Genomic DNA, 13,220 nt, shown 5'->3' on the forward strand with positions numbered 1-13,220 from the left:
CCCACCTTCTCTGTAGGGCACTGCACCTCGAGTTGTTATTCATTTCTCCAGGAAAGCTGATGTGAGAACTGAATGTTGATCTTGCAGGGAGAGCTGAACCAACAGAGAGGGCTTGTCCCATCCAACTTCTTGGAAGCTGTCCCTTTGGATGGAGACACGGCCGAGGAATTCCACTCCAAAGATAAAGAAGCTTCTCCGCTGAGTGCTGAGAGCCAGGTGAGATGTGACTGCATGGCACTGCCATCCAGGCTGGGATGTGTCTGGAGCCTGGGCATTGCATGGCATGCAGCACCCATGGGATCACTGAACTTACTGCATGCTGCCCGTTCATCCCACGGGAGATGCCTGACGGAGTGCTGGGAGCTCTTCCCAAAGATTTGCTGTAGTGCAGAACGAGGCACAAAACAACTCCACCTGCTGGGGCCTCCGTGTGCTCAGCTGGGCACAGAGCATTCAAATCCCACCAGCAAATTGTTTAGATCCACTGAAAGGTCCGTGGGGAAATCCGATTGGATGCAAAGTTCAGCTAGCTCCCCAGGCACGTGAAATTCCACAAATATGGTTATATCCATGCCAGAGAGTTCTGGAATTAGCAACACCCTAATACCAATGTTCTTCCATCCACCCCAAGCTAGAGACATGTTAATCCAGGCTGAGGTGCTTCTGGATAAATTCAAAACACCCTGAGGAGTTTCCCAAACAGATCTGTGGGATGGATCCTACGGTTTCAAAAGCATGCCCCAGAGGCAGGGAATTCAAAGGTTAAATTAATCCCTTGCATATGTTGCTGAGACTTTTGGAATAAAGGCTTAAGTGGGAGATTGGGGTCATGTCAGCAGCTGAGGCCAAAAGTGTAGCAGCTCCTTTGTCATTCATGGACCTCCTGTGCTGTCCCACTCTGGAGTGGAGGCAGGAGGGACCCAGCTTGGTCCAGCTCGCATGGGCTCAACCTTCAGTCGTTCTTGGGAGGTTGTTGGCACTGTCATGTGGTGCCAGACCCACATGAGTGGGAGCAGGTTGGCTTTGAGCCATCCTTAGAGGAGTAGGTGGCCCTGAATCCTTGAATCCTGCTCTGTTGAACTCCCCACTGGTGCCATCCCAGCTTTCCAGCTCTCTGCAGCATTCCTTGGCCTTTTTTCATGCTCAGCTCTTCCTTTTCTCTGTATCCATCTCTCCTTTCTATCTTCAAATGCTGCTTGGTCTCCCTTCACCTCAGCCCCATCCCTTGCTTCCAGGCATTCCAGGCTTTGTGGGTATAGGATTTGCACTCCAGCCTTGATGCCTTCTCGGGCAGAGCAGCCTGGCTCAGGAAATGAGGTTTGTGGGCTGTTTGTTGGATCATCTTCTGACCTCAGCAGCTCTCTGGGATCCTTGTACTTCCCTGTTGAGGGTACTGATCCTTGCTGGGGAATCATAGGCTAATCAGTTCTTACTGCCAGGGTTTAAGAGCCCTGAGGTCACCCAAGTCCAGCCTCCCTGGGGGTTAACAAGGATGCAGAGTGGGGTTCTTTCTTCAGTTTCCCTCTCAAAATCATTTACTCTTACCAATTTACTCATCTGTTGAAATAGAGGGTGCCAAAGGAGACCTCAACCAGTAAAATGAACGGTGGAATTCCAAGTGTAATTTATTGCAGATCTTCCCCTTCCCTCTGGCATCAACCAGCAGCCACAGGGCCTGTTTCAGATTCCAGGGGTCGTTATTCCAGCCCAGGTCCTCCCAGGAAGCGAGGGGGTTCAGGTAACCTTGTCTGCCACTTGCAGGTGTGAAGGGTTTGCAAAGCCAAACCCACTTTCCTCTCTGCTGTCCACTGCTGCTGAGTTCAGTGGGTGACTGAACCCCTGGGCAGCACTTTGGCCCACATATCCCTGCATGCTGAAGCTTGGAAGCTCTTTTCCTATGTTCCATGACATTTTTTACCCAGAAGCACCTTTCAGGTGTGTAAAAAACAACCCATATAAAATAGACACATTTCAGGCTTGCCTGCCCTTCAGACCTTTCCATTTGTCTCCAGTCCTCTGTGCCTGAGATCCAAGGGAGCTTCCCCTTGCACTGGCTCTGACTTTTGGGTGCACAGAGCAGGAACCTGTTGGATTTGGTACTTTTGGTACTCTCCTGATCCATGAACTGCTGGTCTCTGTAGTCTGGGGGCTTGGAGAATTCAGATGATGATGATTAAACCAATTTTATTTCAGTGGGAATTAGCTTGAACTCTCTAGGCATGACTGTGCTTTGGCTGCTTCTGCATCATGCCAGCCTGGCTCCTGTCCTGCTGCCTCCCTGCTTCCCCTGGATCCCTGTCCCAGGGGATTCTGGCTCAGCACTCCAGCACTCCTCCCACTTGTGCTTTGCAATCCAGACCTGTCTAAACAGCTTCCAAACAGGAAGGGCATGTTTTCCCCCTGTTAAAAGTGGTGTATTTACCCTGCTCAGAGCCAAATGGGTATTAATTAACTGCATTTAAGTGTGTTTAGTGATTCCTGAGGAGACAGGACCCAACCCCACGGTGGTTTTGGCTGTCACAGCAATCACAGCATCCCAGCATGTGGGCAGAAAACCTCATGGGGAAGGCAGAAGGAAAAACCTCCTGTAAAACAGACATATTCCATATCCATCTCTGAGCTGGAATGAACTCTCCCTGTGATACAGCCATGCCTGAGGCTTTACAAATTCCTGTGGCACTTTCACCCCACAGAGTTAAGGAAAACTGGTTTGTTCAATTTGCTGTTGGCAGAGCAGACTCCCTGCAAATTCCCAGTCCCAGCTTGAGCCCTGGCACCTCAGGGGGGGATGTGTGTGCACCATGGCAGAGCTTTGGACTCCGTTACAGTTCATTCCAGTTGCAACAGAAGCTTCTCCATGAGTGATTTTTAAATCACTTGTAACTTCTTGGATGTGATGTTCTCACCTTGTCTGTTCTTCTCACTTCCCTTCTCCCTGCTGCCCTACCAAAGGCCTGAGAATAAGGACAATTTATTTCCAAATTGAACTGGGGAAGGTGGATCATTTTGAATTATTCCTGAGTAAATCTTAAAATGCTGGCAACTGAAAAGGTGAAGCAATTGAACTTACAAACTGACAATATTTGGGGATTAAACAGGCAAACAAAAACAGCACAAAGAAGAGGATCCAAGAAGTTCTGGTCACAACCAGGGCCCAAAACACTCATGCTTACCAGCTCAGAGCAGCTGCTTTAACGCTGTTCCTGCTGATGGAATATTTTTCCATCAGTAACATGCAGTTTCTGTCAAAGACTGATTGTAAAGCACCTGCAGAAAGTGTTTGATTCTAATTGATTTCATGTATTTATTTCTGCCTGTGTTACGCACCCGGGACGGTTCTTTTCTTCAGAGAATGAGGAAGAGAAGAGTCCAATGATAGATATGAATGATACATAGAGAGAGCAACCATGTAAGTGTGTGAGACCTTCAACCTCCCACCCAGCCCAGCACCGCAAAGGCTCCTGTGCCTGGAGTTGGCTCCTTTTCTTGCTTGTAGTTTGACAGGCTGGTTTGGGGCTGGTGTGGGGCTGTGGTGGCAAATCCACCTTCAGGTCTGATGTCAGACCTTTCACTGCCACGCGGGTTGTGTTAAAGATAAACCATTCAGCACATAGGGTGCAGTTGGTTGGAACAATTATCTGGTGGTTTTGGGGACCAGGATGGGACTGTGTTGCATATTCAGGTTTGGGAAGGACCTGCTTTATAATTCAGCTTGGCCCTTCTGTTCACATCAACAGCCAAAGCTTCGTTTGGCCTTTGCAAGATCCTCCTCAGTCTGAGCACACTTCATGGTCAGCCTGGGGTTTTTTCCTTCTGGATTTTACTCCTTCCTGAGAATAGTCCTGAAAAACCCCTGCCCGCCATCAATTTAAGAAAACAGTAACATTTAGTCCCTAAAACCAACGTTGTGTGGATAATTGTTCTGGGGCTGGGTGGGTGAGACCCCTGGTTTTGGGAGGCAGTGGGAACAGTCTTTGTTTTCCTTAGTTTCAAATGTTTTCCAGAAATGGTGTTAATCAGTAACACCTGAGAGAGCACTAAAACCACTCCTGAAAACTGACATCACTCTTCTTTATCACTCTAATAACTTGTATGAGGATCTTGACAGGGCAGTTTTTCCTTTGTTTCTCTTAGAGAAGAACCCCCAATTTTAGTATGATTTTTCTGTTACCAGGTGAATCTGTGAACTGGTTCTGTTGCTTTTCTGCCACATAGAGACTCTGAGGCTATCTGTACATGTTTGTGTGTGTGATATCTGTACATGTGCCTCTGTGTGTGGAACTCTGCCGCCTGGGCATCATATTCCACGGCTGGGAATCCACAGCAGGACTTCCAGCCAGACAGGAAACTGTCACTTCCTTCCAGCTGTTTGATATTTGGCAGTGCCATTGGTGCTGCAGTGTTCTTACTCCAGTAAATAATTGTGACTTTGCAAGTAGGTTCGGGTACCTGCCTCTGTTTGCACAGGGCTTTTCGTGCACGACTCTGCAGGAGAAATTGTTTGCGGGGCCACTTCAGGTCTGCCCTGAAACTGTTCTACCTTTACCCAAAAAGTGTTTTCCAGTGGTGCATGGACAGAGCCTCCACTGCCCTGGCTGCACAGGGGCCTTTACATCCCTCCCACATCACCCCCTGAGTATTGGTGAGCCCCTTCTGACGTTAGCCCAGTGCTCTTGGGCATTTCATCCAAGGATTCTTTGTTGCACAAATCATAAATAGTTTCTGGAGCAGAACCTGGGGATTCTTTCTCTTGCTCCCAGCTAAGACAGTGAGCTCCAAGTTAGCCTTTACCTGGCTTTCTTTTTCTCTTTGCCTCCATGAATCTTGCATTTCTGGCTGCAGAAGGTTCATCTGGATTCATTCAGGTGTATTCCCAGACTCCTCAGACCTGGCTGACGCTCGGGTTGTCAGCATCAAGTGCTGTTCGTGCACAAGGGAGCTGCCAGGACAGCCAGAGGTTGCAGTTGCTGCTGCAGCATTGCTTGGAGTGGACCTTGCAGGCAGAGTGCAGCTTTCCCAAGGGCCAGCCTGGGCCATCCCTCAGCATGTGTGACATCCTGCAGCGTGTCCTGCTGGCCTTTGGGCACCGTGCTGCACACCTGGAGTGTTGCAGGAGTACCTGGAAAGGAACATTTTCAGGTGAACAGAGACTGTGAGCTCAGGACAAGTCAATCGTGGGACTGGTTACTGTCGTGGAAAAAGGCACAGAGGAGTTCCAGCTCTGTCCTGTAGTTCAGGTAAGGGAGAGTCTGATGCCTCTGGCACAGTTCAGTCACTGCTGTGAGGCAGAAGTTGACTCTCAGCTTTGTGGAGTTGGGAGGGGTCACAAATTCTCTCCAAGACGGAGCTCCCTGTGCTCCTGCACGCTCAGGACTGACTCCATGGGTATTGCAGGTGCTGAGTCTGACCCAGAGCAGAGGTTTCTGCTCACCCTGGGCCAGAAGTGCTTCACTCCTGCAGCAGTCCGGACCAGCACAGCTTCCACCCGTGAGGGGAGGACAGGCCACAGCCGCTGGGTGCTCCTGGTCCCGCAGGAGGGGGGTGCTGACCCAGCAGCAGGGTGACAGAGCAGGCGTGCTTTGACTTTCCACCCAGGAGGCTTTATTTATAAAGTCCCCACAGCACGTGAGCGTGGCTGGGCTGGAGGGAGGCAGCTGTGCTCTGGCTGTGCCTCTGCCTTGTTCAGCTGCTTGCCCTGGACACAGAGCGGGACCAGGACCAGGCACATCCAGCCCTGCCCAGGGGTGGCTGCTGGGATGCTCACACAGTTCCTGGCTGGTGTCTGATCTTCAGGAGTGCTTCCACCTCAGGCAGAGGGTCCTGCTGCCACTGTCACCGTCTCACGTTCCCTCTGGGGGCTGTGGCTGCTGCAGACCTGTGAGGGACTCACTGGAGCCCAGGCAGAGAGATGCTGAGGGTGTGATGTTCCAGCGTCCAGAGGGCTCTTTTCCTGGCACAGCTCCAGCCACTCTCACCCTGTGTTTTGGGTAATGCCAAGACAGGATGTACAGCTGGAGCTTGGAAGCTGCTGGTTTGTGAAAGCTGTGTGGAAGAGAAGGCAATGAGACTAAGGCTCTCCTGGGCCTCAGAAACCCAGAGCCTCTTCCCTGAGGAACTTTGCAGCCTCTTGGGAAAGCTTGACCTGCCAGATTGGTAATTGTCACTGTCTGGACACCTCAGCCTAGTGAGAGGAGATCGTGGAAGGAAGGCTGCTGCTGGGAACTGACCTGTCAGTGTGTTAGGAAGAGGAAACTGAGCCCAGGACTAGGGCACATCCTGATTTCCAAAAGCCCGTTCCAAAGGGAACAGCACCATTTGAGGCTGGTGGATCCCAGTGAACTTTCTCAGACACTCAGGGGCTCAGGAACATTCCCACGTGCTGCTTGATCCAGGGCTTCTCCATGTCCTGCTCCATTGGTGCCACTGCAGAGCACCAGGCTTGGCCTCCTGCCCCTCCTGCCTCTGGATCTGCTGGATGCTGAGCAGCCTTGCAGGACCCCCAGTTCCTCCTCCTACCATGGCAGTCACTGTGGCGAAGCCTCAGGGCTTAGCCAGTCTCCTCAATCTTCTGGAGGTCTTTGCAGAGCCCTTTGTTCTTATGAAGTTTGGTTTTGTTCATGTCCTGGCTTCTGTCCCAGACATGCTGGGAGCCCAGCAGGCTCCGTGGCTGAGGCATCCATGGATTCATCAGTACCTATCTCCATCCATGCTCTCAGGAGCTGCTTCACTTAGCTGTGGAGCAGCATCTTTCACTATGTCCTTAGTGGGTCTTTTGTGCTGTCCTGTTCTTAGCCCAAAGTTCAGGAATTTCAGGAGTTCTTAGCTCAGGAAGGGTCTGGGTTGTAGGTACAAAGTTTAAATCCACTGGAAACTTCCTAAGTGGAACTGCACCTGCATAGAGGGGAGAAGGCCAGGTTCTCTGGCTGAGGTCTATGTTGGTGTGATCTCCAGCAGTTCTAACTTGTGCTTTTGTCTTTTGTTTTTTCTCTTTCCCACCCAGCTAAATCCAGATGGATCTGTTGATCAGAGTGACTCCTCTCCATCTCCTCCTCCGCCAGCACCTTCCTGCCTTGTCCCGGGCGAGCAGTGTCCAGAGCAGGCATCGCTGGCCCTCCTCACCTGCAGTGACGCACCTGGGCAGAGTAAAAAGAAGAGAGGCTTCTTCTTCAAAGGGAAAAACCTCTTCAAAAAGCTTGGGTCCAATAAGAAAAACTAACAAAGGGTTTATTCCGTCCGGGCTGCCCACACAGCCCCAGAGACTGAGAGTGCAGGAGAAGCCCTCTGCAATAAGCTGATTATTTTCATAGGGAAGAAGTATGTGTTGAATAGAGAAAACTCTGGAGGGTGTGGGAGCTGAGACCCCCTGGGGAAGAAGTGGCTCTGGGGTGTGAGGGCTCAGCTCCGGGATCCAGCGTGTCCTGCTCCATGCAGCCCTCGGTGCAGCGGTTCCCTGTAAATATTTTAATTTAAGGATTATATTCTGGCTGTAAGTTAGCTAACTGGCTTTTCCCAGCAAAGCCCCGGCCCCTTAGGAGAGATCCCCTGTACTCCACACCCTGGTATTTCTCTGCTCCAAAGGAGGTCGTGTCAACTCCTTCACTTCCTGCAAAGAAAGTTTGCACTTTTCTGTTCTGTGACTCCCCTTCGCTGTCTCTGGGCTGATGAGTGAGTTCTTACTTGTACTGTAACCCTGTAAATCTGCAGCTGTGCCTCGGAGCATCCCACACTGCCTCAGTCAGCTTCCAGCACGAGGATCCCCGGGGAGGAAGGAGCGATGCCCCGGCGGGGGTCGGTTCTTCAGCCTGGGGGTGGGCTGCTGTCAGCTGCTCTTGCCTGGTTCACCTTGACCATGCACTGGCTGGGGACTCCGCCTTATTATTTATTTTACCGATTTATTTATCGATTGATTTATTTATCTACCTATTTATTTATTTATTTATTTGTCCGTCTGCCTCTCTCCACGGTTCCGTTGGGCTGTGTCCGTGAGCTGCTCCCGAGCAGAGCACTGGGAGAGCAGGGCTGGGGAGTTTGCTCTGTTTTCGTAGGAGGTGATGTGTTCCTGCAGCTGAGACACAGCCCTGCCCAAGCACGGAGGGTTCTGTATGCCATGGTTTCTGTCCCTCCCATGTTTCTTTCTCTGCATGTTCCAGTGGGTCCTTGTTCTGAGCAGGGCAGTTCCGTGAGCTCCGTGAGTGGTGCCAGCACAGCGGCCACGAGTGGTGGTGGTATGGTATGTTTTTATTTAATATCAAATTTTATTATAATAAAGTCTATTTTCACAAAAACACATTTTCCTTAAAAAAGCCGAAGATTCAGTGATGCTTCTTCACGGGGGTGGGGAGATTATACCAATCACCTGCACCTTGAGGATGTTCTCCACCTTCTGTGTCCCCTTCTCGGAGGGACAGATGTGGCTGTGGGTGCCCTGGGTGTGAGGTGAGGGGGGCAGCCCTGGGGCTGCAGGGCACCAGGGAGGGCTGTGGGCACGAGGCTGCCCAGGGTGCCTGGGCTGGACCCTGCACTCCCAACTCCCCTGGTGTGTGAGCGTTGGTCCTGCACCTGGAGCCTCTGGGAATCCAGCCAAGGTGCCAGAAGTCACTCTGGGATTTTGTGGGGATTCTGCAGAATTCCCCTGACAGGAAGGACTTGTTTGGGAAGCTGCTGCTTGTAGAGAGAATATTCCATAAGGATCCTGATACCGCAGTGAGGCACCGTGTCCTGTGGTGGATGGGAGTCAGGGCAAGGACAGACCAAAGGCTTTGAAATGATGAAGTGCTGCAGCTCTGCTGGAGTTTCCATGGCTTCTGGAGCAGCCTCGGTGATGAAACTCAGCAGCAGCCCAGAGCTTTTATCTGCAGCCCGTCCTCCCACGGAGGAAGTCGTTGCTGTTCTAACTGAATTTACCAACTGGAGTTTCCTAAGTGAGTTGTTGAAGGTCTTTTGAAAGAAACTGTCACTGCTTTTATCAGTTCCTCGGGGCATTAATTGAAGAACAAAACCTTTAGGAAGAAAAGCAGCCTCTAGAATGTTCTGGGGTGTGCCCAGAGCCAGAGGCCCCATGCAGCCAGTGCCTGCCTGGCTCCCTCACTACTGGTGCTTCCATCCTCGCTGCCCAGCTGAGCCCCTGGGGCCACAAGGTGTGTGCTGTGTGTGCCTCCTTTAAATTTTGCTGTGATAGACCCAGGCCCATCATTCAGCAAAGTCTCCCTAGTTGGGTTGGTTCCCCAACACCAGGCAGGCTGTGCAGCAAAGCTCAGAGAAGTCTCCACAAGAAAGATTTAAGATTAACAGCTTCAAGCTGTTATAGCTAAACACGAAAGGCTACAAGGAGCAAAAAAAAAAAAAAAAGGCAAAATAAATATATAATCCAGATGTTCTGCTTTGCATCCTCTGCTTCTAATCGCTGTGCTACAGCCCAGGTGTGGATGGCACCTCTCTGCTCAGGGGAGCTGCTGGTGGCATCAACGTACTCCTGTTTGCATTCTCAGAGGAGCAGCATGTGCTCTCTGAGTACGAGGGTTTGGTGCTTGTGTTGGTGCTCACCAGAAGGCTCAGCCAGACCTGTGGCCTTTCCCAGTCACCATGAGCTGGGAGCAGGGTCACAGTCTCCCAGGAAAGTAAATGTTCAAGAGACAAAGCATCTCACAACCCCCACTTCCACGGTTTCTGAGGCAGTTGGAGAACAATTCTTTTTTTTTTTTTTTTTTTTGAGAGCAGTTTGGTGGTGTTTCTCAGGGGCTGGTATAGGGGTTGGTGTGTTTAACATCTTTCCCGGTGACAAAGTGGCTCATGGGCACTCTAGGCAGTGTCCTGGTGACACGAAGCTGTGTGCTGGGGTCACACACTGGAGGGCAGAGATGGGCATCCAGGAAAAGGACCTGGACAGGCTGGAGAGGTGGAGCTGTGCAAAACTCATGACACTCAACAAGGCCAAGTAGAAGGTCCTGCATGGGAGTTGGGGCAATCCCAAACACAAACACAGGCTGGGAAGAGGATGGATGGATGGATGGATGGATGGATGGATGGATGGATGGATGGATGGAAAGCTGCCTTGAGGAGAAGGACTTTGAGGTGCTGGTGGATGAGAAGCTCAACACAGAGTCACAGAATGGCCTGGGCTGGGAGGGACATTAAGGTCATCTGGTTCCAAACCCCTGCCATGGATGTGCTGTAGCCACGGGTGTCAGAAACCCCCCGTGCCCTGGGCTGATCCCCAGCGTGGGCAAAAGGGGAGGGGGGAATCTGCCCCTCTGCCCTGCTCAGGTGAGACCCCACCTGCAGAGCTGCTCCAGCCCTGGGGCCAACAGCAGGAGGCCATGGAGCTGCCCTGAGAGCTGGAGCCCCTCTGCTCTGGAGCCGGGCTGGGAGAGCTGGGGGTGCTCACCTGGAGAGAAGGCTCCAGGGAGAGCTCAGAGCCCCTTCCAGTGCCTAAAGGGGCTCCAGGAGAGCTGGAGAGGACCCAGGGAATGGCTTCCCAGTGCCAGAGGGCAGGGCTGGATGGGATATTGGGAAGGAATTGTTCCTTGGGATGAAGAAAGGGCTTCCCTGGCGCAGGTTCCAGTGGCTGCCCCAGCCCTGGAAGTGTCCAAGGCCAGGTTGGACGGGGCTTGGAGCAGCCTGGGATAGTGAAAGGCGTCCCTGCCCACGGCAGGGGGTGGAACTTGGTCTGTAAGGTCTGTCCCAAGCCAAACCATTCTGTGATTCTCTGAATTAAGTTCCTAGTTGTGAAACACAGTTATCAGCAGTGACACGCACTAACTGTCCGGAGCCTTCGAAAATCCTCATCCTTCTCCTCTATCTGGTGCTGACACAGCAGGGGAAGGACTCAGAGCGTGGCTTTGCAAACCCACCAGCTCTGCCCCTTTGCACAAGAGTGTGGACAAGGCGTGCCGTAGTCTCTGTTGTGCAAGCTGCTGGTTTTGGTGCTGGAGCTGGTGCTGGTTCTGGTGCTGGAGCTGGAGCTGGTGCTGGTGCTGGTGCTGGTTCTGGTGCTGGTGCTGGAGCTGGTGCTGGTGCTGGTTTTGGTGCTGGAGCTGGAGCTGGTGCTGGTGCTGGTGCTGGAGCTGGTGCTGGTGCTGGTTTTGGTGCTGGAGGTGGAGCTGGTGCTGGTGCTGGTGCTGGAGCTGGTGCTGGTTTTGGTGCTGGAGCTGGAGCTGGTGCTGGTGCTGGCGCTGGAGCTGGTGCTGGGACCTCAGGCAGACTCTCTGCTTCCGTCTCACACAAAGAAAGGGGTGGGCTGGAGGCACCTCCTGAGTCTCTGAGGTCAGGGTCACCTTGAAGGCCAGGGGAGGTTGCCCAGGGTCTCATCCAAGGGAGCGTTATCCCCAGGGATGCAGACCCCACCTCTGTTCTGGGCCCTGTCCCAGCACTTCACCACTATCCTGGGTGTTTTCTTACATTATTGGGAATTTTCTTGGCAGCACCACGTGCCATTGCCCCTTGTCCCATCCCTGGGCACTCTGAACAGCTCTGTCTGCTCTGCAGCCCTTCCATGAGACAGTCAAAGTCAACAGTAAGGCTTCCAGAGCCTTCTTCCCTCCAGGCTGACCAAACCCAGCTTTCTCCTGGGCTCCAGGTGGATTCCCTCCAGGTTGTCAAAACCAGTCTGCAAACAGGACCAGCCTCACCTGGGCCTCACTGCAAGATTTGTAATTTGCCTTGCTGATTTTCTTTAAAACATTGAAGGACCAGGACCAGTGTCAGTGCACAGCTCCACTTGCAAGGAGGCAGCTTTGGGGATGGGGATGGTGGATCCCAGCTCTGGGGGTGGGCACAGCTGCCAAGTCACTGCCAGAGGCACTGCACCACCTGTGGGTCCTGGGGTGTCCATGCAGGGCAGAGGCCAGGTAAAGTCCTTCATCCACCCAGGCCTGGGAGCCCTGGCAGGAACTCGATTGCCCCCAGTCTGTGCTGCTGATCCAAGGAGTTTTGATCCATGAGGGCAAACACAATTGCAATGTGCAGTGAGGAGGAGATGAGGAGCAGCTCCTTTGCCTCCCTGTACAGCTCTGTGCTCAAACACATCCCCCACTGAACCAGCAGTATCCCTCTGCCCTGTCAGCATGGCAAGGATTTGTCCATCAGATGCTTTTGCTCTGGGGCAGGGAGAGGAGATGCTTTGCCAGCTGAGCTCCAGGAGCAACAGCACTTTGTGCTGCCCGTGCTCCAGACCAGCAGCTGGAGGCTGATGCCTGTTTGCCTGTTCATCCATCATCCCAATGCCTCCTCCTGCACAGGAAGAAGGAGCAGCTCTCGTGGACCCCCAGGGGACACGGGGCAGAGCACGTCAGGAGTGGGATGGGGAGTGCTGGGCGCTGCAGTGTCTCCGAGGGTATAGAGATGAAGGCGTTGTTTCGACCTTTAAAAGCGGCAAAGGATGAAGAGCACCATGGGGGGAGGAACCTTGTCCCTGGAAGACACCCCCAGAAGGGCTCAAGACTCTCAAACCACCACAAAGTGGTCACATCTCCACCTTCAGAAATCCCGGGAAAGCTCCGGTGAAGCATCAGGCCGTGCATCCAGCCGCGAGCAAAGGAGCCTCCCCGGCGGGCACTGGGGCGGGGGGTGAGCGCTGTGCTGGCCTGGCCGCCCAGCGCAGGGCAGTTCCCGGAGCAGCCGCTGCTGATAAGGCCGGGCAGATAAAAGCGGGCGCGGAAGGGCCGCGGGGCGGGGGGAGGCGGCGGATCGCAGGTGAGAGCCCGGCCCGGGCTTTGCTCTCGTGGAGGGTTCGGTTCTGTGCCGGGGGTGGGACTGGGGAGCTGGGCTGAGCTCTGCGGTTCCCGCTGCTTCCACCCTCGGCTGGAGCGCGGTGCTGCTGTGGCCGGGGGCTCCTCCGCACGGACGGGGCCAGCTCGGCAGCTCCGGGTGCCTTTGAGGTGCGTCTGCCCACAGCTCGTTCTGGGCTCGTTCTGGGAGCTGATTGCTCGGGAGCAGCCTTGGGAGGCGAGTGGGTCAGCTTTGGGAGAAGCATCCCGAACATCTGTCAAACAGCTATTAAATACTTCCCGCTCCTTCTGCAGCCCAGTTAACGGAACAGCTAGGTAACAACGGAATAAATTCCCATTACAACAGAAATATAAATGCCGTGTTTTATAATTAGGGGGATAGAGTGATACCCAGCTCATGGCTGGCTTCACTCTGGCTCTACTGGGGAACACAAACAGCTCCCTCAGTGATTTTCATAGCAACATTCTAAATATTGAAGTATTATTTCCTCCAAA

At 53.0% G+C, this 13,220-nt stretch overlaps 1 protein-coding gene across 10 annotated transcripts in view; it reads left to right on the plus strand.

Annotated features, from left to right (window-relative positions):
• Positions 1–8,287, plus strand: part of TSPOAP1 (TSPO associated protein 1) — a 67,918-nt gene extending 59,631 nt beyond the window's left edge. For 8 of the 10 annotated variants that reach the window (XM_048325013.1, XM_048325015.1, XM_048325016.1 and 5 more), the window contains 2 exons: positions 88–216; positions 7,001–8,287. In XM_048325013.1, coding sequence (XP_048180970.1) covers positions 88–216; positions 7,001–7,216 — 345 coding nt within the window. In that variant the 3' untranslated portion in view covers positions 7,217–8,287. Of the gene's footprint in view, positions 1–87; positions 217–3,349; positions 3,410–4,842; positions 5,238–7,000 lie in introns of all 10 variants that reach the window. The other 2 variants (XR_007207769.1, XM_048325019.1) reach the window with 2 other exon arrangements.
• Positions 8,288–13,220: the final 4,933 nt, after the last annotated feature.

This window comes from Corvus hawaiiensis, chromosome 20 (genome assembly GCF_020740725.1).
Source record: "Corvus hawaiiensis isolate bCorHaw1 chromosome 20, bCorHaw1.pri.cur, whole genome shotgun sequence".
NCBI lineage: Eukaryota > Metazoa > Chordata > Aves > Passeriformes > Corvidae > Corvus > Corvus hawaiiensis.